At 43.9% G+C, this 26074-nt stretch overlaps 2 protein-coding genes and 1 long non-coding RNA gene across 4 annotated transcripts in view; all 3 read left to right on the top strand.

Annotated features, from left to right (window-relative positions):
• Nucleotides 1-6579, top strand: part of LOC138950131 (uncharacterized) — a 100899-nt gene extending 94320 nt beyond the window's left edge. For both annotated transcript variants that reach the window (XM_070321884.1, XM_070321885.1), the window contains one exon: nucleotides 6184-6579. In XM_070321884.1, coding sequence (XP_070177985.1) covers nucleotides 6184-6469 — 286 coding nt within the window. In that variant the 3' untranslated portion in view covers nucleotides 6470-6579. The remainder of the gene's footprint in view (nucleotides 1-6183) is intronic.
• Nucleotides 6580-6983: 404 nt separating this feature from the next.
• LOC138950130 (uncharacterized) overlaps nucleotides 6984-26074 on the top strand; it is a 45333-nt gene continuing 26242 nt past the window's right edge. The window contains exons 1-2 of the mRNA XM_070321883.1: nucleotides 6984-7324; nucleotides 16078-16182. Coding sequence (XP_070177984.1) covers nucleotides 7025-7324; nucleotides 16078-16182 — 405 coding nt within the window. The 5' untranslated portion in view covers nucleotides 6984-7024. The remainder of the gene's footprint in view (nucleotides 7325-16077; nucleotides 16183-26074) is intronic.
• Nucleotides 22355-26073, top strand: LOC138951148 (uncharacterized). The gene is made up of 3 exons (XR_011451013.1): nucleotides 22355-22780; nucleotides 23384-23487; nucleotides 23873-26073. It is a non-coding gene; the product is annotated as an uncharacterized lncRNA (long non-coding RNA).

The following is a 26074-nucleotide window of genomic DNA, read 5'->3' as shown; positions in this document are numbered from 1 at the left end:
AACATATCCACTCTATATGTCTCTTTCAGTTTGACATACACAAACTGCAAGACAAAACGTCGAAACCAATCATTGCTGTAACATATAAAAATCAAGTGAAAACGGAAAAGAATAACTCAAGTTCTGCTTCGTAGAACTGGCGTTACTTATAACGCCGCACTAACACCACAAGCACACACACATGGCAGTCAGTTAATTGCACGGATTCAAAGTCATCACCTTCCAGGGACAATCTCTTAAACAAATATTGTGATCAGAAACCGGTCTTTTCAACTTCAGAAGAGCCAGAAATGTATCGATTCTCGTTTAACTGCACTGCGGTGAAAGTATAAATCAACAGTATGCCTTTATAACAGCATCTTGTCCTTATACACTAGGATCAGTGTTCTGTACCGCATACAGAAGTTTACAAACACTAAGGCCAAAAAAAAAAAAGGTCTGTTTACGGTAACGCGACCGACCCTATTTTTTTCGCGCGACCCTAGACTTTTTTTTGGCATTTGGGGAAAAAAAAAAGAAAAAAAAATCTTTTGTTTTTTTGGCAAAATAACGTAAAAATATGGTTTTTTGGGGAAAAAAAAAAATCCCGACCTACCGACCCTATTTTTTGGGCCTATGTTACCGTAAACAGACCTTTTTTTTTTGGCCTAAAAAGAAATGTTCCTTAAATAACTTTCGTGACATTAATAATTCAGAAGTGGTGTGGGGTGTGGTTGGTGGACGTTTACTAGTTACTATGCCCCGTGCAGAGCGTTCGGCCCAAAGTAGGGGGGTAGCAGGTGGACCTTTACTAGTTACTATGCCCCGTGCAGAGCGTTCGGCCCAAAGTAGGGGGGTGGTTGGTGGACGGTTACTAGTTACTATGCCCCGTGCAGAGCGTTAGGCACAAAGTAGGGGTGTGGTTGGTGGACGGTTACTAGTTACTATGCCCCGTGCAGAGCGTTAGACACAAAGTAGGGGTGAGGTTGGTGGACGGTTACTAGTTACTATGCCCCATGCAGAGCGTTCGGCCGAAAGTAGGGGTGTGGTTGGTGGACGGTTACTAGTTACTATGCCCCGTGCAGAGCGTTCGGCCCAAAGTAGGGGTGTGGTTGGTGGACGGTTACTAGTTACTATGCCCCGTGCAGAGCGTTCGGCCGAAAGTAGGGGTGTGGTTGGTGGACGGTTACTAGTTACTATGCCCCGTGCAGAGCGTTAGGCACAAAGTAGGGGTGTGGTTGGTGGACGGTTACTAGTTACTATGCCCTGTGCAGAGCGTTAGGCACAAAGTAGGGGTGTGGTTGGTGGACAGTTACTAGTTACTATGCCCCGTGCAGAGCGTTCGGCCCAAAGTAGGGGTGGGGCAGGTGGACGGTTACTAGTTACTATGCCCCGTGCAGAGCGTTAGGCACAAAGTAGGGGTGTGGTTGGTGGACGGTTACTAGTTACTATGCCCCGTGCAGAGCGTTAGGCACAAAGTAGGGGTGTGGTTGGTGGACGTTTACTAGTTACTATGCCCCGTGCAGAGCGTTAGGCACAAAGTAGGGGTGTGGTTGGTGGACGGTTACTAGTTACTATGCCCCGTGCAGAGCGTTCGGCCGAAAGTAGGGGTGTGGTTGGTGGACGTTTACTAGTTACTATGCCCCGTGCAGAGCGTTAGGCACAAAGTAGGGGTGTGGTTGGTGGACGGTTACTAGTTACTATGCCCCGTGCAGAGCGTTAGGCACAAAGTAGGGGTGTGGTTGGTGGACGGTTACTAGTTACTATGCCCCGTGCAGAGCGTTAGGCACAAAGTAGGGGGGTGGTTGGTGGACGTTTACTAGTTACTATGCCCCGTGCAGAGCGTTAGGCACAAAGTAGGGGTGTGGTTGGTGGACGGTTACTAGTTACTATGCCCCGTGCAGAGCGTTAGGCACAAAGTAGGGGGGTGGTTGGTGGACGGTTACTAGTTACTATGCCCCGTGCAGAGCGTTCGGCCGAAAGTAGGGGTGTGGTTGGTGGACGGTTACTAGTTACTATGCCCCGTGCCGAGCGTTCGGCCCAAAGTAGGGGTGTGGCAGGTGGACGGTTACTAGTTACTATGCCCCGTGCAGAGCATTAGGCACAAAGTAGGGGGGTGGTTGGTGGACGTTTACTAGTTACTATGCCCCGTGCAGAGCGTTAGGCACAAAGTAGGGGTGTGGTTGGTGGACGGTTACTAGTTACTATGCCCCGTGCAGAGCGTTAGGCTCAAAGTAGGGGTGTGGCAGGTGGACGGTTACTAGTTACTATGCCCCGTGCAGAGCGTTAGGCACAAAGTAGGGGTGTGGTTGGTGGACGGTTACTAGTTACTATGCCCCATGCAGAGCGTTAGGCTCAAAGTAGGGGTGTGGCAGGTGGACGGTTACTAGTTACTATGCCCCGTGCAGAGCGTTCGGCCCAAAGTAGGGGTGGGGCAGGTGGACGGTTACTAGTTACTATGCCAAGTGCAGAGCGTTAGGCACAAAGTAGGGGTGTGGTTGGTGGACAGTTACTAGTTACTATGCCCTGTGCAGAGCGTTAGGCACAAAGTAGGGGTGTGGTTGGTGGACGTTTACTAGTTACTATGCCCCGTGCAGAGCGTTAGGCACAAAGTAGGGGTGTGGTTGGTGGACGGTTACTAGTTACTATGCCCCGTGCAGAGCGTTCGGCCGAAAGTAGGGGTGTGGTTGGTGGACGTTTTCTAGTTACTATGCCCCGTGCAGAGCGTTAGGCACAAAGTAGGGGTGTGGTTGGTGGACGGTTACTAGTTACTATGCCCCGTGCAGAGCGTTAGGCACAAAGTAGGGGTGTGGTTGGTGGACGGTTACTAGTTACTATGCCCCGTGCAGAGCGTTAGGCACAAAGTAGGGGGGTGGTTGGTGGACGTTTACTAGTTACTATGCCCCGTGCAGAGCGTTAGGCACAAAGTAGGGGTGTGGTTGGTGGACGGTTACTAGTTACTATGCCCCGTGCAGAGCGTTAGGCACAAAGTAGGGGGGTGGTTGGTGGACGTTTACTAGTTACTATGCCAGGTGCAGAGCGTTAGGCACAAAGTAGGGGTGTGGTTGGTGGACGTTTACTAGTTACTATGCCCCGTGCAGAGCGTTAGGCACAAAGTAGGGGTGTGGTTGGTGGACGGTTACTAGTTACTATGCCCCGTGCAGAGCGTTCGGCCGAAAGTAGGGGTGTGGTTGGTGGACGGTTACTAATTACTATGCCCCGTGCAGAGCGTTAGGCACAAAGTAGGGGTGTGGTTGGTGGACGGTTACTAGTTACTATGCCCCGTGCAGAGCGTTAGGCACAAAGTAGGGGGGTGGTTGGTGGACGTTTACTAGTTACTATGCCAGGTGCAGAGCGTTAGGCACAAAGTAGGGGTGTGGTTGGTGGACGGTTACTAGTTACTATGCCCCGTGCAGAGCGTTAGGCACAAAGCAGGGGGATGGTTGGTGGACGTTTACTAGTTACTATGCCCCGTGCAGAGCGTTCGGCCCAAAGTAGGGGGGTTGCAGGTGGGACGTGTCGAAGACAGTATTCCGTTTGATTGTAATCAATAAATTCAAGGACAATAAAGTGTTATCATTGTTATTGTTGTCGTTTACTCGATAATGGGCGTTGTGCATGGTAGTGTATGGTATATATAGAGGTTGTCTAAGGCCAAAAAGAAAAATATGTCTGTTTCCGGTAACATCGCCGAAAAAAATAGGGTCGGTCGGTCTTTTTATTTTATTTTATTTTTTTACCTTTTTCTTACGTGTTATTTTTTTTTAAACGCTTCCTTAGTTTTTGGCTCACGTAAGTGTAGCCTATGCGATCGTAACTTTGTCTGTCTGTGCGTGCGTTTGTGCGTGTGTGCGTGTGTGCGTGTGTGTGTATGTCTGTGGTAGAAACTTTAACATTTCCGAGTCTATGTGTGAGTGGTTATCCAAGACTATGGATAAAGCTCGCATAAGATTACGTCACGGTCAAAAGTGTTTGACGTCAATTAATGCATCATGACGGCATGCCTCCCTGTAGTCTTTCTCTCTCGCGTGGTGTGTGTGGTCTCGGTCATTGTTATTTTGAGCGGGCCGAGACTATTTGGCAGTCGTGTCCCTGTAAGTAGGCTACATGCAGACAGACAGATCTAGATCTAGTGTCTCTCTTTCTTGCACAGTGTCACCTAAGCTTACTGTGTGTGTGGGTGTGTATGTGTGACGGAGTGATTGAGTTTGTGTTACTGTTTGTCTATTTCTTACGTGAGCCTTGAAGGCTTCGCCTCTTGTCTTACAATTATTTAGCAGATGTATAATAGATATATTGAAACTAAATAAAGTATACTTGACTTCATATATTTTTATTTATTTTTTTGGTGTGCGAAAAGCGAAAAAAAACTTTAGAGTCGGCGCTTACAGACATATTTTTGGCTCACGTAAGTGTAGCCTATGCGATGCTAGCTTTTGTCTGTCCAATGTGCGTGCGTGTGTGTGTGTGTGTGTGATAGAAACTTTAACATTTCCGAGTCTATGGATAAAGCTTGCATGAGAAGATTACGTCTCGGTCAAAAGTGTTTGACGTCAATTATTGCGTCATGACGTCATGCCTCCCTGTAGTCTTTCTCTCTCGCGCGGTGTGTGTGTGTGTGTGTGTGTGTGTGTGTTCATTTTGTGCACATGTGTTATTATTAATGTTTGTGTATGTGTACTCGTGTGTGTGTGTGTGTGTGTGTGTGTGTGTGCGTGCGTGCGTGTGTGTGTGTGTGTGTGTGTGTAAGAAAGAGAGACTGAGAGAGAGAGTGTGTGTGTGTGTGTGTGCATGAGTTTGTGTGTATGTTTGTGTGTGTATGTGTGTTTGTTTGTAAATGTGTGTGTGTCCGTCTGTCTATGTGCGTATGAGTGTGTGTTTTGTATGTATGAGATCTGTGTGAGTCACTGTGTGTGTGTGTGTGTGTGTGTGTGTGTGTGTGTGTGTGTGTGTGAGCCTGTGTGTGAGCCTGTGTGTGTGCGTGCATGCATGCGCGTGTGTGGGTGTGTGTATGTGTGTGTCTGTTTGTAAGAAAGACTGGCTGAACACCGAAATACTAATTTTACCGGGTTATTATCCAAGCAACAGCTTCAAAGTATTGAAGCAATGATCAACATTTCGTCGGCACGTATGTAGATAAAGTGTGTATCCAAAGAAAACGGGTGGTGGTGGGTTTTGGGGGGGGTAAAAACAGGTGACTAGTTCGTGTTGTGTGTGGTATGTAGACCAGGTCAGGGGTCAAGGTTAGGTCAGATCGCGTAAAGGATTGTGGTATAGATTCACTTCTCAGTTCTAACCGAGCTGCATTCGCCGATTCGGGGAAGACGAGTTCACATTGTTCGGTTTCGTAGCGGCTCCAGAAAAAATAGATAAAGAAGATACCAAAGGAGATTTCCTACAGGTTGATCTACACAGCGTGTTTTCAGTGTCTGCGCGAGGAAGCGCTGTCGAAAGGGCAGTGTCGATCTCAGTGGCAGTCGTGTCCCCGTAAGTAGGCTACAGACAGACAGATCTAGATCTAGCGTCTCCCACTCTTGCACTGTGTCTATGCTTACTGTGTGTGTGTATGTGTGACGGAGTGATTGAGTTTGTGTTACTGTTTGTCGATTTCTGACGGGAGCCTTGAAGGCTTCGCCTCTTGTTCTTTTTGGCCTAATGATAATTGAGAATCAAGCGGTATGTGTTCATAACATACACAAGTCACGGCATATTACATATCAATGTCAAACCTATTGATTGATCTATCTAAAAGAAATGATTTTTTTTAATTATCTCCCTTTGGTCGCCACCATTATATCCATTTGTTTTCAAAGAAGTGTTTTTTTTGTAAACAAACTTGTGTTTTTCAACAACTTCATATGGAGTCATTTTGATTTAAAAGAAAAGATTTCAATTACAGTCTATGACATTCTTTTTCGAAGAGAAGCATGATACCGGTTGAACAGTTTATGTGAAAACACGCGCTCACAATACAAAACAAGAAGAGCACGATACCTTTTGAGCCACTTACGTGAAAACACGCGCACATGAAATAAATAAAATAATTATGAAATTAAATCGTTAGAAAAATCCCCACTCTTCACATCGAGGCTATGATTGTTGGTATGTGACTAAGTGGAGGACTGGTTGGTGATGTGCCCATGTGCCCATACTCGGGAGAGGTCACTGTGTTTTTGAAAGCTAGTCTTATTGTCTAATTGTCAGGGTGCCTTCAGCCGGGGTCTATCTGGTAACCATGGTAGCCGACCCCAATCGCATTAGTAGTCGTATTGGTATGACCCTGAACCTGCGCATTGAGGACGAGTCTACCAACTTCACGGCGTACGGAAGGTCCGGCATTATGGGCGGATTGACGGTAGCCATCCCCCTGAACAAGAGTGACGTCATCCACGCCCATGCGACAGGAAGCTTCCTCTCGGACAACGAAGCCCTGTTGGGCGTGGTGCTGGTGTCACATGACAAGGCACACGTCTCTTTCCCTCTCTGCTGACTTTAAGTTTGTGTGTGTGTGTGTGTGTGTGTGTGTGTGTGTGTGTGTGTGTGTGTGTGTGAGAGAGAGAGAGTGTGTGAGTATGTGTGTGTGTGTGAGAGAGAGAGAGTGTGTGTGTGTGTGTGTGTGTGAGAGAGAGTGTGTGAGTGTGTGGGTGTGGGTGTGGGTCTGTGCGTGTGTGTGTGTGGGTGTGTGTGTGAGTGAGTGTGTGTGTGAGTGTGTGTGTGTGTGTGAGTGTGTGTGTGTGTGAGTGTGAGTGTGTGTGCGAGTGTGTATGTGTGTGTGTGTGTGTAAGTGTGTGTGTGTAAGTGTGTGAGTGTGAGTGTGTATGTGTGTGTGTGTGTGTGTGTGTGTGTGTGTGTGTGTGTGTGAATGGGAAAGCGATAGAGAGAGAGAAAGAGAGAGAGAAAGAGAGAGAGAGAGAGAAAAAGAGCGAGAGAGAGAGAAAAAGAGAGAGAGAAAGAGCGAGAGAGAGAGAAAAAGAGAGAGAGACAGAAAAAGAGAGAGAGAGAAAAGAGAGAGAGAGAGAGAGTCGATTTGTCCTTCGGTGAGGGTATGCAGTGCCTTGGCATTGCACTTCTGCTTAATTTGTTAGCAAGGGTTATAACAGAGCACTTTCATGTTATCTTGCTGCGTATTTGTATACAGAGTAACTTTAGAACACTGAGAGGCATCCCATATAGCTCGATGGAAAATCACAACTCCGAGGTTTATTTCTACCAAACGCTTCTGAGCAGCGGGACGTGGGGCCGTAACTTGGGGCACCGGAACTGGATCGCGCCGCCGTCCGATGGGATGTATTGGGTGTCTGCTCGCCCCGAGGCCGCCAGTCAAACCATGACCATTACACTGAAGGTGTGTATGTCTTGTTATTTTGTGTTGTATGCGTGAGTATTTGTATGTGTGTGTGTGTGTGTGTGTGTGTGTGTGTGTGTGTGTGTGTGTGTGTGTGAGTGTGAGTGTGTGGGTGTGGGTGTGGGTGTGTGTGTATACACACTGCCCAAAATAAGTCAAGGACCAAAATTTCAAACACAAATTACGCAAAAACCGATCAACCAAAAACATGGAACTTTTAATATGTTGTGGTCAAATCATTCAACAACAATCACGCCAAAGCGCATTGAATTCCATTCATAAACAATTGATTTATTGTCTCTTAAGTGAAGGGGGGGTTAAAATCAAAAGCCGCAAGTCTTTGCAGATTGTCAATTCCAATGTTTCACCGGTTCCCAAAGTTCAATAATGGGTATAACCCCCACGGTTCTGGCGGCACTCGTTGCAGCGACCCCTCATTGAGTGGACAATGTTTGCCAGATTAGCCTGGGGAATGGCCTGCCACTCTTGCTGAAGAAGAACGAGCAGCTGTTGTAGGTTTGCAGGTGGAGCATGATTCTCGCGAACACGACGGCCCAACATGTCCCACGCATGCTCGATAGGGTTCATGTCGGGACTGTTGGCTGGCCAATCCATCCTGTTGATCTGTACCTGCTGCAGGAAGGCGTCCACAAGCCGTGCTCGATGTGGGGGAGCATTATCGTCCTGTGGCACTGCATGGGGCCCAATCTGACGCAGCATGGGCAGGACTTGGGGTCTGAGGATCTGGTCCCTGTTGACAAGGGCATTCAAGTTGCTCCGTACATGGTACAGTGGGGTCCTGTGGTGCTCGCTGATCCCAGCCCACACCATCACTGACCCTCCCCGGTAGGCTCTTCTCTCCCTCACGCATGCAGGGATCATGCGTTCTCCTGGACGCCTCCAGACTCTGGTACTGCCATCATCATGCTCCAGACTGAATCGAGATTCATCGGAAAACAGTACAATACAATACAATACAATACAATAATCTTTATTCATCTCTAAAAGAGAAATTACAAGCTTGACTGTGTGTCTGTAAAATCAATCAATTAATCAATCAATCAACCATGCATGTAGTAACATTCACATCGCATATTCACATCATATCGTTACACGCAAACACGCAGTACCTGGACCCACTGCTGTCGATTCCATCTCAAATAGCGGGTGGACCAGGCCAGTCTTGCCATCATGTGACGTGGCGTCAGTAAAATACGGCCAAGTTGACGCCTTGCGTGCAGCGTCTGGTTATGAAGGCGGTTGCGGACGGTCTGCTCGTTGATGTCAGTGTTGGTTGCTACCCCAAGCCTTCGTCTGATGGTGCTGGCAGTGGTCGTACTGGTCTGCAACGCCTGGCGTGTGATGTAGCGGTCTTGACGTTGTGTGGAGCTTCGAGGGCGCCCAGACCGGGGTCTGGTTTCCACACTTCCAGTGGCCAAAAAGCGCTGCCGCAGCCTCACGATGATGGAATGGGAGCATCCAAGGTTTGCAGCAATCTCTCGGAGCCGGATACCCTCTTGAACCCAGGCTAGAGCTCGTCCGCGGTCGACAAGGTTCAGATGACGTCTTGGAGGCATGGTTGTTTGGTGGCCTGCTGTGATTTTGCCTAGGCTTATAACGCATTTCTGGTGACGACAGTTCACTCTCAGAGGACCAATGGTTCACGTGAAAAAGACTGATTGCTGAGCTCTGCAGGAGGGTTACTTTCGATTCACGTGCGTTTTTCGCAATATTGTGGATTCTTTGCTCGCCTGCACAGAGAAACAGGCAAAGTCCGAGTACCGGTTTTTGCTGTCACAGCAAAGGCAGGGAAGCTGTCAAGACGACCACAAATCGTAGAGGGTCATTGTCGCTGATATTTGTGATTTTTGCACAATCAACGTTGGGATCGAAAAATGGCTTTTGGTCCTTAACTTATTTTGGGCAGTGTAGAATGACGTCAAGATCGAGAATGCAGAGAAATTACGTCATGAGCAAGGGAGGTAATCCTTTACTCTGTGTGTGTGTCTCCGCCGCCTACATTCCAACGTGGAATTTTGAAAGCAAATATTCTGAAATATTCTGAAAGCAATAAATATATCAGTACCACCTGACCACTGATGAGACACAACAGTGTCGAAACACGTGTCTGGTCTAGGTACTAAAACAATGGTCCCCCTCAAGACTAGATTTTCTTGTGATACGTCCCCCACAAAGGGACTTTGCAATGTAAATCTCGGTCCCCCTTGAGGAGGGTCTGATGCTTCCAATAGGCTGTCTGTGAAGGGATACTTTTTTCTCTCTCATTTTGCTCTGCTAAGAGATTTTAACAAATCTCAGAAGAAAGTCTCTGCTGACTTTCAATTGTTTCTTTCACAATTTCTGATATATAGGTGGGCGTCTCTGATACTGAGCACAGACCAAAAATTGATAGGTGTACAACTTTGGGGATGTGTTGGGACACATTGCTGCAAATATGACAGAACCAAATGTTATTCATTTGCCTTCTGAGGCATTTTACTAATAAAATGAACGCTCAATATTACAAAAATCTGTTCTTGTGAATTTATAATATATTTTTGTAATCCGATGAGCGAGTCAAAATGGCGACGAAATGTGTGACATCGGTCAACACGCAACTTTGAAGTGCTCGTTTTTTAAAATTACACAGTTTTCAAATGCGATACAGGTGTTGAAAATACCACAAAGGATGAAAGTTAAATGATGCTAAGCAAAAATGATAAATGACAAGGCATTTCGCCTAAACAGGCACGGTAAAAAGTCGGTCGCGTACATCCATTTTTCAAGAAAATATGAGAGTAGAATCATCTAAGGCCAGCAAAGCACATACACTAACATATTCAATAACAAATGGTCTCAAGAACTCACATTTTCACTGGCTTCTTTGTGCTGTGAATAGCAAGTCGAATCACACTATGGATGTCTCTTATGAAATCATTATGTTGCCATACCCCAAAGATTCAAGAGACATTTGACTTTGGAAAAAACACTCCTGAGAACACACCACAAGCATGTTACTCTCCAAACAGTGAATTTTGAATCACAAAATCGATTTAAAATTCAGTAAAATCAATAAAAAAAAATATAAAATCGAAATGCTGCAAGGCTTGTTTGAATTTTGTTCAAAACTCAAAATAGATGTACACACCAAATGGCTACTGGTTTTGACAAGCAAATTCAATGCAATTTATTCTTCAAAATGACGAAATGGAACGCTGAACGTCATTACAATACGTAATTTCGTCGTGACGTCATCCGTACATATTTCTGTTCGGCCCGTACACTGTTATTCAGCCGGTACACTCAGGTATTTGGCCTGTGAACCTGTACCAGGCTTGATCCTGTTGGAGTAGGCTATAAATATCAGTCTGCTTAACCTCAACGTCTGATGACCACAATCGGTGCAGAAATGAGATATAACGGGTTTTAACTGACAAAAGTGTGTTTTTCTTCTTAAAAGGTGTATATCTAAATTCAGTCAGGGTTTGTGGTCCTATCAAACAAACATCGTCAAAATCAAAGAAAAATATCAAACCTTAACTGTTTTTAACGGACAAAAGTTTACTTTTCTTCATCAAAAGTTTGAATTGAAATTTAGTTAGGGACAACAGATCTACCTACAAAATTTCACTAAGATCGGTGAAAAAATGGGGTTTAACGGTTTTTCAAACTGCCAAAACTTTGGTTTTTGTCTTGAAAAGTATGTTATGATATTCAGTTAGAAACAACAGACCTACTAACCAAATTTCACAAAAATCGGCTTAAAAATGAGATTTAACAGACTTTTAACTGCCAAAAATATTGCTTTTTGGCTCACGTAAGTGTAGCCTATGCGATCGTAACTTTGTCTGTCTGTGCGTGCGTGCGTATGTGCGTATGTGCGTATGTGCGTGCGTGCGTGCGTGTGTATGTCTGTGATAGAAACTTTAACATTTCCGAGTCTATGGATTACGTCAGTCTCGGTCAAAAGTGTTCGACGTGTGTGATAGAAACTATTTGAAGACGTCACATTATGACGTACGAGGGTTAGACGTCACGCAAAGGAATTACTGAAAGTCTCGGTCATTGTTATTGTGAGCGGGCCGAGACTACTTGGCAGATCCAGGGTCTCGCTTTCTTGCACAGTTTCACCTATGCTTACTGTGTGTGTGTGTGTGTGTGTGTGTGTGTGTGTGTGTGTGTGTGTGTGTGTGTGTGTGTGTGTGTGTATGTGTGTGTGTGTGTGTGTGTGTGTATGTGTGTGTGTGTGTGTGTGACGGAGTGATTGAGTTTGTGTTACTGTTTGTCGATTTCTTACGTGAGCCTTGAAGGCTTCGCCTCTTGTTTCTCTTGAAAAGTATGTGTTTCAGTTTAATTAAGAACAACGGACTACTATGCCAATTTTTGTGACAATCTAACTTTAAATTACAAAATGTCACACTCTCCGTGCCAAGATTGAAGACGCCCACATATCAGAATAGCTATATATCTATATTTATACAACTCCTGCAATGCAACCGAGGGGTGGATTAAATCTAGTTGATTATTTTTAGACAAGTGAGAAATTAGAACGAACTACTTTGATTAAACCCAAAAATCACACGTGGATTATTCGAAGTAAGAATAAAGAGGGCTAAAAAATAATCAACACTAGAATTTATTTTTAGAACATTTGAAACCCAGACGATTGGACCCTGTTGCGGAAGAATACGTACAATGTTGACTCAAAACTGTAACAACAATGGCTGACGTGTATGCCTAGTCGACAGACAATGCCATTTGCTTTGTGTTTTTTGTTGTTGTTGCTTACTGTACATGACATACATTACGTGTAAAATCCAGTTCTTTAACAGGCAACAAACCTTGCAAATTTCCAGAAGCTGCAATCTGAAGCGACCTATCTCTGATTCTAGCAGACGATCTCTCCAATGTTTAACACAAAATCAGCAAACTCTCCTGTCACATAGAACGTCCATTATATGTTGAAATGAAGTTACCGGTCTGAAACATTTAGTCGTTTCTTCTGAGACAATCCTTGTTCTCTTATCATCTACAGATTTACCGCAGTCTTCACCACGCGAATTCACAACAGTCAGACTTTCGAACATGTATACAATCTACGTAGGCAAGTATGATACGTCATGACGTCATAGGATTCCTAGCATATTGACGTAATGCTAAACATCCGGTTATCCCGAGTTTTCTCCGTAATACATGTCCGTGGGTTTTTCAATGTTCGGTTATTTCCGTGGCTTCATGCGGAAAGGGAACCGTCGTCTGCAATCAACGACATGGACCATTCTGGTCCTTGTTGCTGACAAAAACATGATTTTAACACAGAATGTAATGTCAGAATAGCTATATAAACGCTATTGTGTTTTAATCGTAGCAATGGGGTCCGATATTTAGACGAGACAAGTATAATGCCGACGAGTCGGAGACTAAGAATAAAGTAAAAGAATAGGGACTATTTGAATGACGCGCATTTGACACTCTGAGTGATTAGGCTGAAATGAAATTGCGTACAAAATGTCGTCTGCATGACTGCATGTTCGACCCGTGTTGGTCGTTGTATAAATAGCTTAAACAATGACAACTCGTTGATTACTGGAAAATAAACCACTCGTGGGTATTTGCAGCCGCTTGGTAATTCACTCGTGTGCTCCGCACACTCGTGAATTACCAAGCGGCTGCAAATACCCACTCGTGATTTATTTTCCAGTAATCAACTCGTGGTCATTGTTTAAGCTCTATATATACGACTTGTGTCTGTGTGTCTGTGTCTTCGCGATGCACGGCCAAAGTTCTCGATGGATCTGCTTCAAATTTGGTGGGCTTATTCACAGAGACCCCTGACACAACCTGATCGATGAGATATTTCAACACGTGCTCTCAGCGCGCAGCGCTGAACCGAATTTGGTTCCACCTCAGCTACCCGGGCCCCCATACCGACACACCAAAGCCGCTACACCACATCACAACGCCAAAGTTCTCGGTGGATCTTTTTCAAATTTGGACACCGTATTCAGCTACACCCCGGACACAATATCATCGATGAGATATTTCAACACGTGCTCTCAGCGCGCAGCGCTGAACCGATTTTGGTTTTTGTGTTCATTTCACCATTACAAGTAACTCTTCCTTATCTTCTCCAGGTTTTCAGCGTTTACCTCCCTTCCTTCGTATGGTGCACTATAGTATGAGGGGGCATCTTCGGATATTCCCGGCGTTCTGTTACTATTTTTAGAAGGTCACCGCAGTGTCCAGAACGTAAATTGGACCCGTAAATTATCCTCACTGTAAAAGTGCAAAGGTCGAATCAATTTATAGCCACGCGAAAAATACACTGTCATCTAGCTCTCTATATATACGGCTTCTCTGTGTTTGTGTGTGTGTGTGTGTGTCTCTTTTTCTATGTGGGCAACACCTGTGGATTGTTCAGTTCTGTTTGTGATGTGGTCTGGCGGCTTTTGTGTATTTGTATGTACTGGCCTTCCTTTGAGAAGCTATAACAGATCAAAAGGGCTTAGAGATAAGCTCTAAATTGCTCAATCTTGTTTGAGTGGAGTTCGCCTCCAAATGTGATTAACACGGTTACATTCGTCGACAAGGATGGGACTCGATATGGTCAGGAATGGCATTATGGCCACTGAATCATTTTCGTGCTGTTCCCATTCCACGAATCTGGGAGGGACCTAAGCTTTGCGGGTCCATTGTTCGGACCCGGCAAAGCCGGCGTACGGCTCTAAGTATTTCATCCCGGCGAAGCCGGCTACCCGGCGAAGCGGGTATTCCTCTAGTATATATATATATATATCCCATGACCTCCCTTCTTTGTCTCTGTTACTTCAGTATGGGTATATATGTTGTATTTTTATAGCTCAATAAATACATCATGGACTCCAAAAAATATATGATAGTGCAGATTCAAGGATACCATTTACAAGGATACCATTGAAGAGGCCAATCACAGGCGACATTTACAAGGATACCATTGAAGAGGCCAATCACTCGCGACATCTACTAGGATACCATTGAAGAGGCCAATTACTGGCGACATTTACAAGGATACCATTGAAGAGGCCAATCACAGGCGACATTTACAAGGATACTATTGAAGAGGCCAATCACTGGCGACATTTACAAGGATACCATTGAAGGGGCCAATCACTGGCGACATTTACAAGGATACCATTGAAGGGGCCAATCACTAGCGACATTTACAAGGATACCATTGAAGAGGCCAATCACTGGCGACATTTACAAGGTTACCATTGAAGAGGCCAAACACAGGCGACATTTACAAGGATACCATTGAAGAGGCCAATCACTCGCGACATTTACAAGGATACCATTGAAGAGGCCAATCACTGGCGACATTTACAAGGATACCATTGAAGAGGCCAATCACAGGCGACATTTACAAGGATACCATTGAAGAGGCCAATCACTCGCGACATTTACAAGGATACCATTGAAGAGGCCAATCACTCGCGACATTTACAAGGATACCATTGAAGAGGCCAATCACTGGCGACATTTACAAGGATACCATTGAAGGGGCCAATCACTGGCGACATTTACAAGGATACCATTGAAGAGGCCAATCACTGGCGACATTTACAAGGATACCATTGAAGGGGCCAATCACTGGCGACATTTACAAGTAAACCATTGAAGGGGCCAATCCCTGGCGACATTTACAAGGATACCATTGAAGAGGCCAATCACTGGCGACATTTACAAGGATACCATTGAAGGGGCCAATCACTGGCGACATTTACAAGGATACCATCGAAGAGGCCAATCACTGGCGACATTTACAAGGATACCATTGAAGAGGCCAATCACTGGCGACATTTACAAGGATACCATGGACGAGGCCAATCACTGGCGACATTTACAAGGATACCATTGAAGAGGCCAATCACTGGCGACATTTACAAGGCTACCATTGAAGAGGCCAATCACTGGCGACATTTACAAGGATACCATGGCAGAGGCCAATCACTGGCGACATTTACAAGGATACCATTGAAGAGACCAATCACTGGCGACATTTACAAGGTTACCATTGAAGAGGCCAATCACTGGCGACATTTACAAGGATACCATTGAAGAGGCCAATCACTGGCGACATTTACAAGGATACCATTGAAGAGGCCAATCACTGGCGACATTTACATGGATACCATTGAGGAGGCCAATCACTGGCGACATTTACAAGGATACCATTGAAGAGGCCCCCACCTGGTGCACTTACCTTGATCGTGGTGTGGGGGCTTGTGTGCCTTGACAACCTCCGGAGCTATGTCGGCGGGGACCTCGTGTCCCTGGTAGGTCCAACCATGCCGAACAGATCCGCGTGAGGTAGAGGCCAGACTAAAATGTGTACCCTGGTCCTCCAGGTTGGGGGTTCAGCTTAGGGCCAACAACTCTAACTGGTAAAACCGAGTGAGTTACAGAAACAGCGACAAGACGCTGCCCTACACGCCACCAGGCGTGAAAGGCAAAATCAATCAATCATTGAAGAGGCCAATCACTGGCGACGTGGACAAAAGCACGAGTGAATTTATTAGATTTTTCACAACGCAAACAACCCCGACAGAGTTATTTCGGAACAATCAATTTAGATGACGTCAATCAATTTAGATGACGTCGAGTGAAACGGAGCGACAATACAAAGTGTCTCATAAAGTGTATTAAAACAACGTGTCTCAAATCTGCCTCTGACGCAACCGAAGACGTTCAAGTTCCATGTTGTCATTGTGCAGGAAAGGCATGGTTCTGCCATGAGAGTGCTCTTCCGCGTGTTCCTGCAAAGACCAGACATTGCTGTGTCGGCGTCCGGTGCCTTCGAGCTGAGCACTGATAAACCGGTATGTACCAGCTCTATTCCCTCGTTCCTCTTGTTCTTTGTGTCAAGCTTGTTCGTCCTACCAGCTCTATTCCCTCGTTCCTCTTGTTCTTTGTGTCAAGCTTGTTCGTCCTGCCAGCTCTATTCCCTCGTTCCTCTTGTTCTTTGTGTCAAGCTTGTTCGTCCTACCAGCTCTATTCCCTCGTTCCTCTTGTTCTTTGTGTCAAGCTTGTTCGTCCTACCAGCTCTATTCCCTCGTTCCTCTTGTTCTTTGTGTCAAGCTTGTTCGTCCTACCAGCTCTATTCCCTCGTTCCTCTTGTTCTTTGTGTCAAGCTTGTTCGTCCTGCCAGCTCTATTCCCTCGTTCCTCTTGTTCTTCGTGTCAAACTTGTTCGTCCTGCAATGCGTTGCTCAGAATCACCATAGCCCGCTCAGAAAAAAAATGTATATATACCAAAGCCGCTCGCCGACTGCTTCTCGAGCGCTTTCCTGCACTGCCCTAAGAACCACAACACGGTGGCCTTGTGGTATGGCGTCCGCCCAGTGAGCGGGAGGTCGTGGGTTCGAACCCCGGCCGGGTCATACCTAAGACTTTAAAATTGGCAATCTAGTGGCTGCTCCGCCTGGCGTCTGTCATTATGGGGTTAGTGCTAGGACTGGTTGGTTCGGTGTCAGAATAATGTGACTGGGTGAGACATGAAGCCTGTGCTGCGACTTCTGTCTTGTGTGTGGCGCACGTTAAATGTCAAAGCAGCACCGCCCTGATATCACCCTTCGTGGTGGACTGGGGGTTAAGCAAACAAACAAATAAACTGCCATAAGAAACGGCTTTCTGTCATTCGCACTGCGGGCGACCCGTGGCGAACCGCTCTGGGCAACTCGTCTCTGATCAGGAAGAAAAACATATCAAGATGATGTTGGTCGGTTGACACACAGTGATGACCATCCAAAAACCATCTTCTTGACTTTGTTTTGTTCGTTTTACATTTAGTCAAGTTTTGACTGAATGTTTAAACACAGAGGCGGAATCAAGACGACGATCGTGGTGTAAGAGTGTGTGTCTGTGTGTGTGTGTGTGTGTGTGTGTGAGAGTGTGTGTGTGTGTGCGTGCGTGCGTGCGTGCGTGCGTGCGTGCGTGCGTGCGTGCGTGCGTGCGTGCGTGCGTGTGTGTGTGTGTGTGTGTGTATAAAGTGATTCCGAGAAAACTACTGGACCGATCTTCATGAGACTTTACATGTGAGTTCCTGAGTATAATATTCCTACACTTTTTTTCTTTTTTTGGATAAATGTCTGTGATTACGTCATATCCGGCTTTTTGTGAAAGTTGAGGCAGCACTTTCACGCTCTCATTTTTTTACCAAATTGGTTGACATTTTAGTCAAGTAAGCTTCGACGAAGCCCGGACTTTGGTATTGCATTTCAGCTTGGAGGCTTACAAAATAATTAATACAAGATACAAGATATTTATTCACCAATTTTGCAAAAGGATTTCATCTTGGCACGGCACGGTAAAAATAGAATAAAAACCAACCAGACACCTATGCAGACACACATCACCATGCATGCATACATACGTACATTACACTGTCATGCACACACAGACACAACTCACACACACACACACACACACACACACACACACACACACACACACACACACACACACACACACACACACACACACAATTATTTACATACTCACACATAACCACCCACATATCTACATCACAAATTCACATCGTCGCCTTGTAAAGGTAAAAACCATGTCAGTTTAAAAGGGGTGCCAGTAATATTAATGCAACATTAGTGAATACTAGAACAATACCTAAAAATTATAATCCATTTAAAAGTAAGTAGTACACGTAATTATTATCATTTAGTCAGATCATCACATAAAATTATATAATCATAATCTAGCCAGTTAGACAGTTTAAAACAACAGTCTTAACAGACTATCACAGATCTACTCAAGCACCTGAACATAGAGTCACATTGCACAAAACTACTACCATCACAGAACTACTCAAGCACCTAAAAAATAAGGACCATTCCACATTGCACATACTTCCACTATCACAAGTTGTGAGAACAGTAATGGAATGCAGTGAAAGGACTAAGTAACAAAAGAACCCCCCCCCCCCCCCCAATCCTATAACTACAGTATATTACAACGTCTTCTCTACAGGAGTTGTCAGTACAGCATGGGGGATGAAGCTAGAGCGAAAGCGACTAGTTCTGGCTTTCAAAGCTCTGTAGCGCCTACCAGATGGAAGAGGCTCGAAGAAGTGGTTTGCCGGGTGGGAGGGGTCGCGAACAATCTTTCCTGCTTTTCGACCTGAGCGCAACTCAAAAATAGAGGCAACGGAAGGGAATTCACAGCCCGCGACCTTGGAGGCTGTCCGCACAATGCTCTCCAGTAGCTGTTTCTCTTTCTCATTGGTGCTGCCATACCAGACCGTGATAGAAAAACACAGGGTGCTCTCAACGACTGCGCGATAGAACTGCGCCATGATTTGCTGTGACATACGGAACTTGCGCAACTGTCTCAGGAAGTGCAGCCGCTGCTGGCACTTCTTAATGATGGACGTGGTGTTCCCGTCCCATTTCAGGTCTTCAGAGATCAGTGTGCCGAGAAATTTGAATGAAGAGACCTGTTCTACAGCTTCCCCATTTATTTCAAGGGGCAAGATGGGGTCTTTCTTTCGTCGAGGGTCGATAACGACTTCTTTTGTTTTAAGAACGTTTAGTTCGAGATCATTTTCAGAGCACCACTCAATCACTCTTTGAACCTCTCCCCGGTATGCGTCCTCATTGGAGTCAGAAATCAGGCCTTCAATGGTGGTGTCGTCTGAGAATTTGATTATGTGTGTGGATGGGTGAGCGGAGGTGCAGTCGTTGGTGAAAAGGGTGAAGAGTAGAGGGGACAGAACACAACCCTGCGGGGCACCAGTGTTCAGAGTGAGTGAGGCAGAGAGTGAGTTGTTGAGTCGGACGACCTGAGGACGGTCAAGCAAGAAATCTAGAAGCCAGTGGCAGAGAGAGAGAGGGACATCGAGACCAATCAGTTTGTGGAAGAGCTTGTGAGGGATGATCGTGTTTGCTCATTAAAGTTCTCATTAAAAATCGAATGTTCGCAAACAGATTTAAAATTCATTGCATTGTATTCTTCATCGTCTCCTGAATTCAAAAATATATAGATACACTGAGCACAAAAAGTTAAGGATATTTTTTCAGTGGTATACGCCAGATGTTAAACAGCAGTTTATTGGTCAAACATACACGTGTATTTGAAGATCAGTCCTTCTTCTGCTTAAAACATGTGTTTCTGGAATCTGAGCAATATTTGGGTATGACGTCACAGATCCGTGACCACGCCTACCCTCAAAAATGGCGTTTTTTGACGGCATGATTCACTTTCAACCGTCAAAATGGTGACTTAAACTGAATGATAATTTGCATTTTTTACACCAAAAAGTTTATTCGGTGTCTTACCTAACAAGTCATACAAATTTCGTTCAAATCGGCAGCGCAGTCAGGCTGATCCAGCGTGAAATGGAGAGCGACCACAAAACTGAAAAACAGCACACACAAAATGCATGGTTTCCATGGTAGCCGCAGTTGATATGCAATAAATCTAGAACTAGAAATAGCAGCCTCTCCAAATTTCACAGAACGATGACAAAGACCCTCCTCGGTATATGTTCCAGCACTTAGAGCAAACAGAACCCAAGAATGGACGTTAACAAATCGTAAACGTCTGTAACGTCCAAGAAACACATGTGACATGTACTTAACTTTGTACACCTCGCAAAGAATGATGCCATCACATGTGTGCCGAGTTTCAGAAACATTCTTTCATGGGCTCAACAGATATGATCGTTTAAAAAGAGGTGAAAAATACTGTCCCTGGTGTCTTTCAGTCAACTTTTTTTCAGGACTTTTTCTGTAATTTTGTTTCTCGTTCTCCGATAGGATGCGTATAGCCTTCACGGATGATGCAAACAACTTGCTCAGTAGCAGTAGCAGAAAAGAACTGTTCACGTGTTTTGAACACAGCTGTGCTGTATAAGACAGAAGTAAAGAAGACAAAGAATCAAAAAGACAGAAGAATGAAGACATGACGTCATACAATTTCAAAAATATGACGTCAGATAGAGGCAATACTAGGGTTTTCTCACCGTCGTCTTGATAGCGGCGAGACACAATTTGACATTTGCTGTTACGAATCAGACAGTTGGAATACTACGAATTGGAGCTGTGGAGATGGACATCGCCAGGTTTTTGAGAGTCTGTAAGAGCATTGTCTCGAGGTCATAACGGCTTACTATACAGAGAAGCGTTATCTGTCCGTTATGACACAGAGAGAACGCCTGTTTGGTTGTTTGTTTGTTTGTTTGTTTGTTTGCTTAACGCCCAGCCGACCACGAAGGGCCATATCAGGGCGGTGCTGCTTCGACATTTAACGTGCGCCACACACAAGACAGAAGTCGCAGCACAGGCTTCATGTCTCACCCAGTCACATTATTCTGACACCGGACCAACCAGTCCTAGCACTAACCCCATAATGCCAGACGCCAGTCGGAGCAGCCACTAGATTGCCAATTTTTGAAGTCTTAGGTTCGAACCCACGACCTCCCGATTACGGGGCGGACGCCTTACCACTAGGCCAACCGTGCCGGTCTGTTTGGTTGTCCCTTAATTCGTAAATCGTGAACATCAAGCTACGGGAACAGTCACACTCACACAAACTCAAAAAGTATAATTATTTAGAGCTCTTCGGATTAATTTTTGTATCATGCACACATACAAACACACACGTAGTCACAAACAGATAGATGCAAAAACTCACTCGCTTGCACAAAAAAACACCATGCCAAAGACAAATTTCAACAAGTCGCGTAAGGCGAAATTACTACATTTAGTCAAGCTGTGGAACTCACAGAATGAAACCGAACGTAGTCCGCCGCTAGTGCAAAAGGCAGTGAAAGTGACGAGCCTGTTTGGCGCGGTAGCGATTGCGCTGTGCTTCATAGCACGCTTTACTGTACCTCTCTTCGTTTTAACTTTCTGAGCGTGTTTTTAATCCAAACATATCATATCTATATGTTTTTGGAATCAGGAACCGACAAGGAATAAGATGAAATAATTTTTAAAACGATTTCGGAAATTTAATTTTGATCATAATTTTTATATTTTTAATTTTCAGAGCTTGTTTTTAATCCAAATATAACATATGTATATGAAAACCTTGCTCATCCTGTATTAACAGATGATGAAAGTAAACAATTAGAAGGTAGACTTACTCAATGTGAGCTACTCAAAGCTGTTAAAAAACTAAACAACGACAAAAGCCCAGGATCAGATGGGTACACTGCGGAATTCTTCAAGTTTTTCTATTCCGACTTAGGAAAGTTTATGTTACGGTCTATAAATTGTGGATTTGAAAAAGGAGAAATGTCAGTGACTCAGAGACAGGGCGTTATAGTATGTATTCAAAAGGAGGGAAAAAATAAAACACTTTTGAAAAATTGGAGACCAATTACTCTGCTAAATACGGTTTATAAGGTTGCATCAACGTGCATTGCAGAACGGTTTAAACGTGTTTTGCCAAATTTGATTCATGATGATCAAAAAGGCTTCTTGAAGGGAAGATATATTGGTGAAAACGTCAGATTAATATATGATACCCTGTTCTACTCAAATAAACATAATATGGCCTACTTTTGATGGTCGACTTTGAAAAGGCTTTCGACAGTGTTGCCTGGTCATTTATTGAAAAATCTTTGAGCAAATTCAACTTTGGAAATGACATGAAACGATGGATTTTTACTTTTTATTGCAAAATTAAGTCCTGTGTTTCAGTTAATGGTCGGTATTCAGCATGGTTTAACGTAGGTCGAGGCCCCGGCAAGGGGATCCGCTGTCACCTTATTTATTCTTGATTTGTGCCGAAATATTGTCTCTTATGGTACGCCAGAACAAAAAGATTTGTGGTAAGAATATTCTTGGCGAAAATATTTTATTGTCACAATTCGCCGATGATACCAGTCTATTTCTTGATGGTACAGAGCAATCATTTTGCGAAAGTATAAAAGTGTTACAACATTTTGCATCACTATCAGGTCTGAGAATGAATTATGATAAAACAAATGTAGTTTGGTTAGGACCTTTAAAGTTTTGCAAAAGAAGATTTGTAGTGGGGCTCGTATGTTGCAGACGCACTCATAAATCATTCACATCTTGCAACAAACATCATACTTTGTGATATTGTTCCTTATAACTATTTAAGGGATTTCAGATACAGAGCCACTTCAGAAATCGTTTTTTTTGTTTTTGATAGGGAATAAAAGGCTGCATTTACAGCAGACGAAATTCGTACCAAAAGCGCTCAGCAGTAAATATTCCCAACTCAGCAAATGTAAAATTCAATGGTTTACCATGCACCAGAAGTTGTCTGCTGATAACACATGCATGACATAAATACTCTTATGGGTATTTTTGTGTTCTGGTATTTAATTTGATCGTTTTTAGAATTTTATATATCCGCAGCATGAAAATTCAAGATGGCGGCCTCCGCAACATTGCGTGTTTTGATTTGAGCGAAAACAACGTTTCTGAAGGTAAGTTTTCAAGAATACGCATCCATTCACCAATGTCACATCATTTTACTGTTTAATTCTCCCCTGGGGTCTGTTATTCATCGGGTGAAGCGCTGAAATGCAGAGACTTTGTTTAATCTTGCAATACGGCTCATCAGCTGGATTGTGATGCTGATAGATCTAGATCTATCTGTTGATTACAAGTAAGGAAATCATGATCGCCACGCTGGTGATTTTAAACAGATTAAACGAACTTTGAATAAAAGGCGAGGAGAAAGAGATTGTTCATGGTATGATAAATGATTAGTCCTGCCTACGTTAAGGACTTCCATAAGGTGGGGAGAGGTAGAGTCAAAAACCGAGTGAGGGTAGGCCAGATTAGGATGACCAGCTGGAGATAAAAACACTCCACTCCCCATGTCTTTACAGTGTTGTGATCAAACTTTCAAAGACGGTAGGTAACAGACAAAAGCATACAGTGTATGCTAATCAAATGCGATAAGTGGTTTTGAAAAATGAAGAGGTACCGCTCTTTGAGTTTTACAATTTTGGTTTGTTGCTTGTTTCTCATCCTTTTGCTTATTTTAAGTTGACCGTGCATTGGTGTGAATTTTATTTTTACAGGATATACAAGAGTTACACCACATGCCGGTTCCTGGGAACAAGCGTTCTGCATTTATTCCGGTGCCACAGAAGGGAGCTGATTTCACTAGTACTACTGTATCAAGGTTTGTTACCTAATACATCTTAACAGTAAGATTTTTTTATTTGTATTAATTGGAACATGTTTGCACATCATTTGTAAGCGACCTCTGTGAATTTGATGGGTTTAACGTACGAACCCTCACTATGGTCAACATTCTGTTAGCGACTGTTTGAAGCGAATAAATGTAGCGGTCAGAAAGATTCCAGAATCAGTTGGGTCACTGGAAACTGTGTTTGTTTTTTAACCTGAAACAGTAAGAATTATACGAATTCATGAAATACAATTTTCTTTCATTTTGGTCTGTTGTGTGAAGACTTGCTAACCCGGCTTTGACCGACTCTCTGAGATAGTAAACATTATTAAAATACATTCAAATAAAAATGTCACTTTTCATCTTTTGTGTGAAGGGTATACCCCAGGCTGATTTCCTGCACCATGGATGTAGAGGAGGCCAGACAGTCTGCTTCTCATTCCAGCTGTGTTGCGTTTTTTTCTGCTCGTGAAGTGTATCGCCACATTGCCAAAGCCATTGGTCAAGAGAAGTCACCCTGTCTGCCCATTTTGCATAGCCTTACAGGCTGTGACACTATGTCGTTCTTCAATGGTATTGGGGAATCAGAAGGCTTGGGAAGTATGGCAAGCATTTGAAGACGTCACTCAAACTTTCTTCAGGTTGTCTGCTCCTCTTTGTAAGCTGAGTACCACTGACAGGGCAGCACAAGAGCTTTTTGGTGTACATTTGTAGGACAAAACCAGCAACGTACTGGGTGTAAACAGTGCTAGACGGTACCTCTTCAGTAAAACGAGCTGCCAAATTGACCATAATCCCCTTACAAGTGAGGTGCTGCTGCAGGACATGAGATTGAGAAGAGCCATCTACCTATTAGACTTCCAAACTCTGTGGGCTGGCAGTTCAAGGCTGGAAAGTGGGAGTCATTCTGGACGAGCTTTCAAGAGGTATCCAGCGTGTGCCGAGAACTCATGAGGTGTGCCTGCAAGAAGAGCTGTACAACAAAACGCTGCAAATGCTGCTAAGAAGGACTGCAGAGCACAGCTCTCTGCAAAATATGCTTGCATGCCTGTGAAAACTGTCAGCATCTAAACTGTGCAAAAATATTATTGGACCCATTTTCATACCCCAACTCAAACTTTTATTCCTGTGTCATTTTATTCAAACTGTCTTCTTCGCATCTTCGCTATCTGGCACATTTTTTTTTAACATCATTATTTACGCCGTCAAAATAAGGATACCCTTGACGTGACAAAGAGATGTGACAAAAACTTCGGGTACCTTTTGAAAAGCCGACGACAATTCCTGAGGCACAACTGGGTCACTGTTGTATACGAAGAGAAAGTCAACTTGATTATCCATCCAGAACAGGTTGTTTTATTTCGCCATCTTGCATATTTCTAGTGTTGTGCCATTGTACCTACTGATGTATGTGTCGATCTCACGGATGAGATGTTTATGTGTCAAATTTGAGGGATACCCAAGTCAACTAAAATCCATGTATTTTAGCAATGACCAAGTGGGTTGCGTTGAAACTTTCAGGAATGTGTGTCTACGCACGAGGCGTAGTTCAACCGTTTGAGTACACTTTCAAATCTTCACGAAATAATATTTTAAAAACTGCCACAGGTTTGTTGACTTACATCCCACATATTTTTGACTTCGCATGTATATATGACAGATGGTTGTTTCAAGTACTGCCAAAGTTTCTTTTGAGTATAGACACTTGCCGGAATGTGCTAGTTGTGTAAACACATGAGAACAAACAACGTTTTCGAAATACAGCGATTATGAAGTTTAGTCGACTTTTGAGTTGATACATTACATTTTTATCAGTTTTATTTTGGGGGTACCCTTATTTGGGCGGCGGTCAAATAACCCATGTAAAGGCCACCTTTTATCTTAAAAGTGTTCCAGTTAGCCAAGTTGAGTGCCCTCAATAGCATACATTGAATATAACAGCACAGGAATGAATGTTTTCGTTTTGGTATGAAAATTGGTGCAATATATTTATTTTTGCACAGTTTAGGTAATCCACAAATTCTTCAACCCTGCCACCCACACCGTCCAATCATTCTCTGCACCAACAATACATGTATTGTTTTGTTTAAAAATGTGTTTGTGTTAGTTTCTATTGCAAGAGAATGTCTTGTAGCATCAAAAATGCCTAAATACCCTTTTATTGGCGGCCATTTTGAAAATTGTAAAAAAAACTACTGATTTCTTAATTTTTTCACGGTGGCTCTGTATCAGGTTTTGTTAAGCAAAAGCAAATGTCCATTTACGCCAAATTTGCTGTTAATCACATGAAGTGAAATATGCCTAACATACCCAACCGTTTACACTGGCGGCCATTTTGAAAAATTGTTTAAAAACTACCCATTTTTTTATTTTTCGCGATGGCTCTGTATCAGGTTTTGTTAAGCACATAAAACTCTTCATATTTGCTTAATTTGGTGTTTGTTGCATAATTTGAATGATTTTGCAACATAGGAGCCCCACTATTTTGCCTGATATGAATTTTACCTGGAACCCGGATAACTTTAAAGCACTTGGTGTTATTTTTTCAGTAAATGTATCCGAGGTTGTTTTTCTTAAC

Source organism: Littorina saxatilis, linkage group LG16, assembly GCF_037325665.1.
Source record: "Littorina saxatilis isolate snail1 linkage group LG16, US_GU_Lsax_2.0, whole genome shotgun sequence".
In the NCBI taxonomy this organism is placed as follows: Eukaryota; Metazoa; Mollusca; class Gastropoda; order Littorinimorpha; family Littorinidae; genus Littorina; species Littorina saxatilis.
The sequence above is the reverse complement of the archived record's forward strand: the minus strand, read 5'-3'. Positions and strand labels throughout refer to the sequence as shown.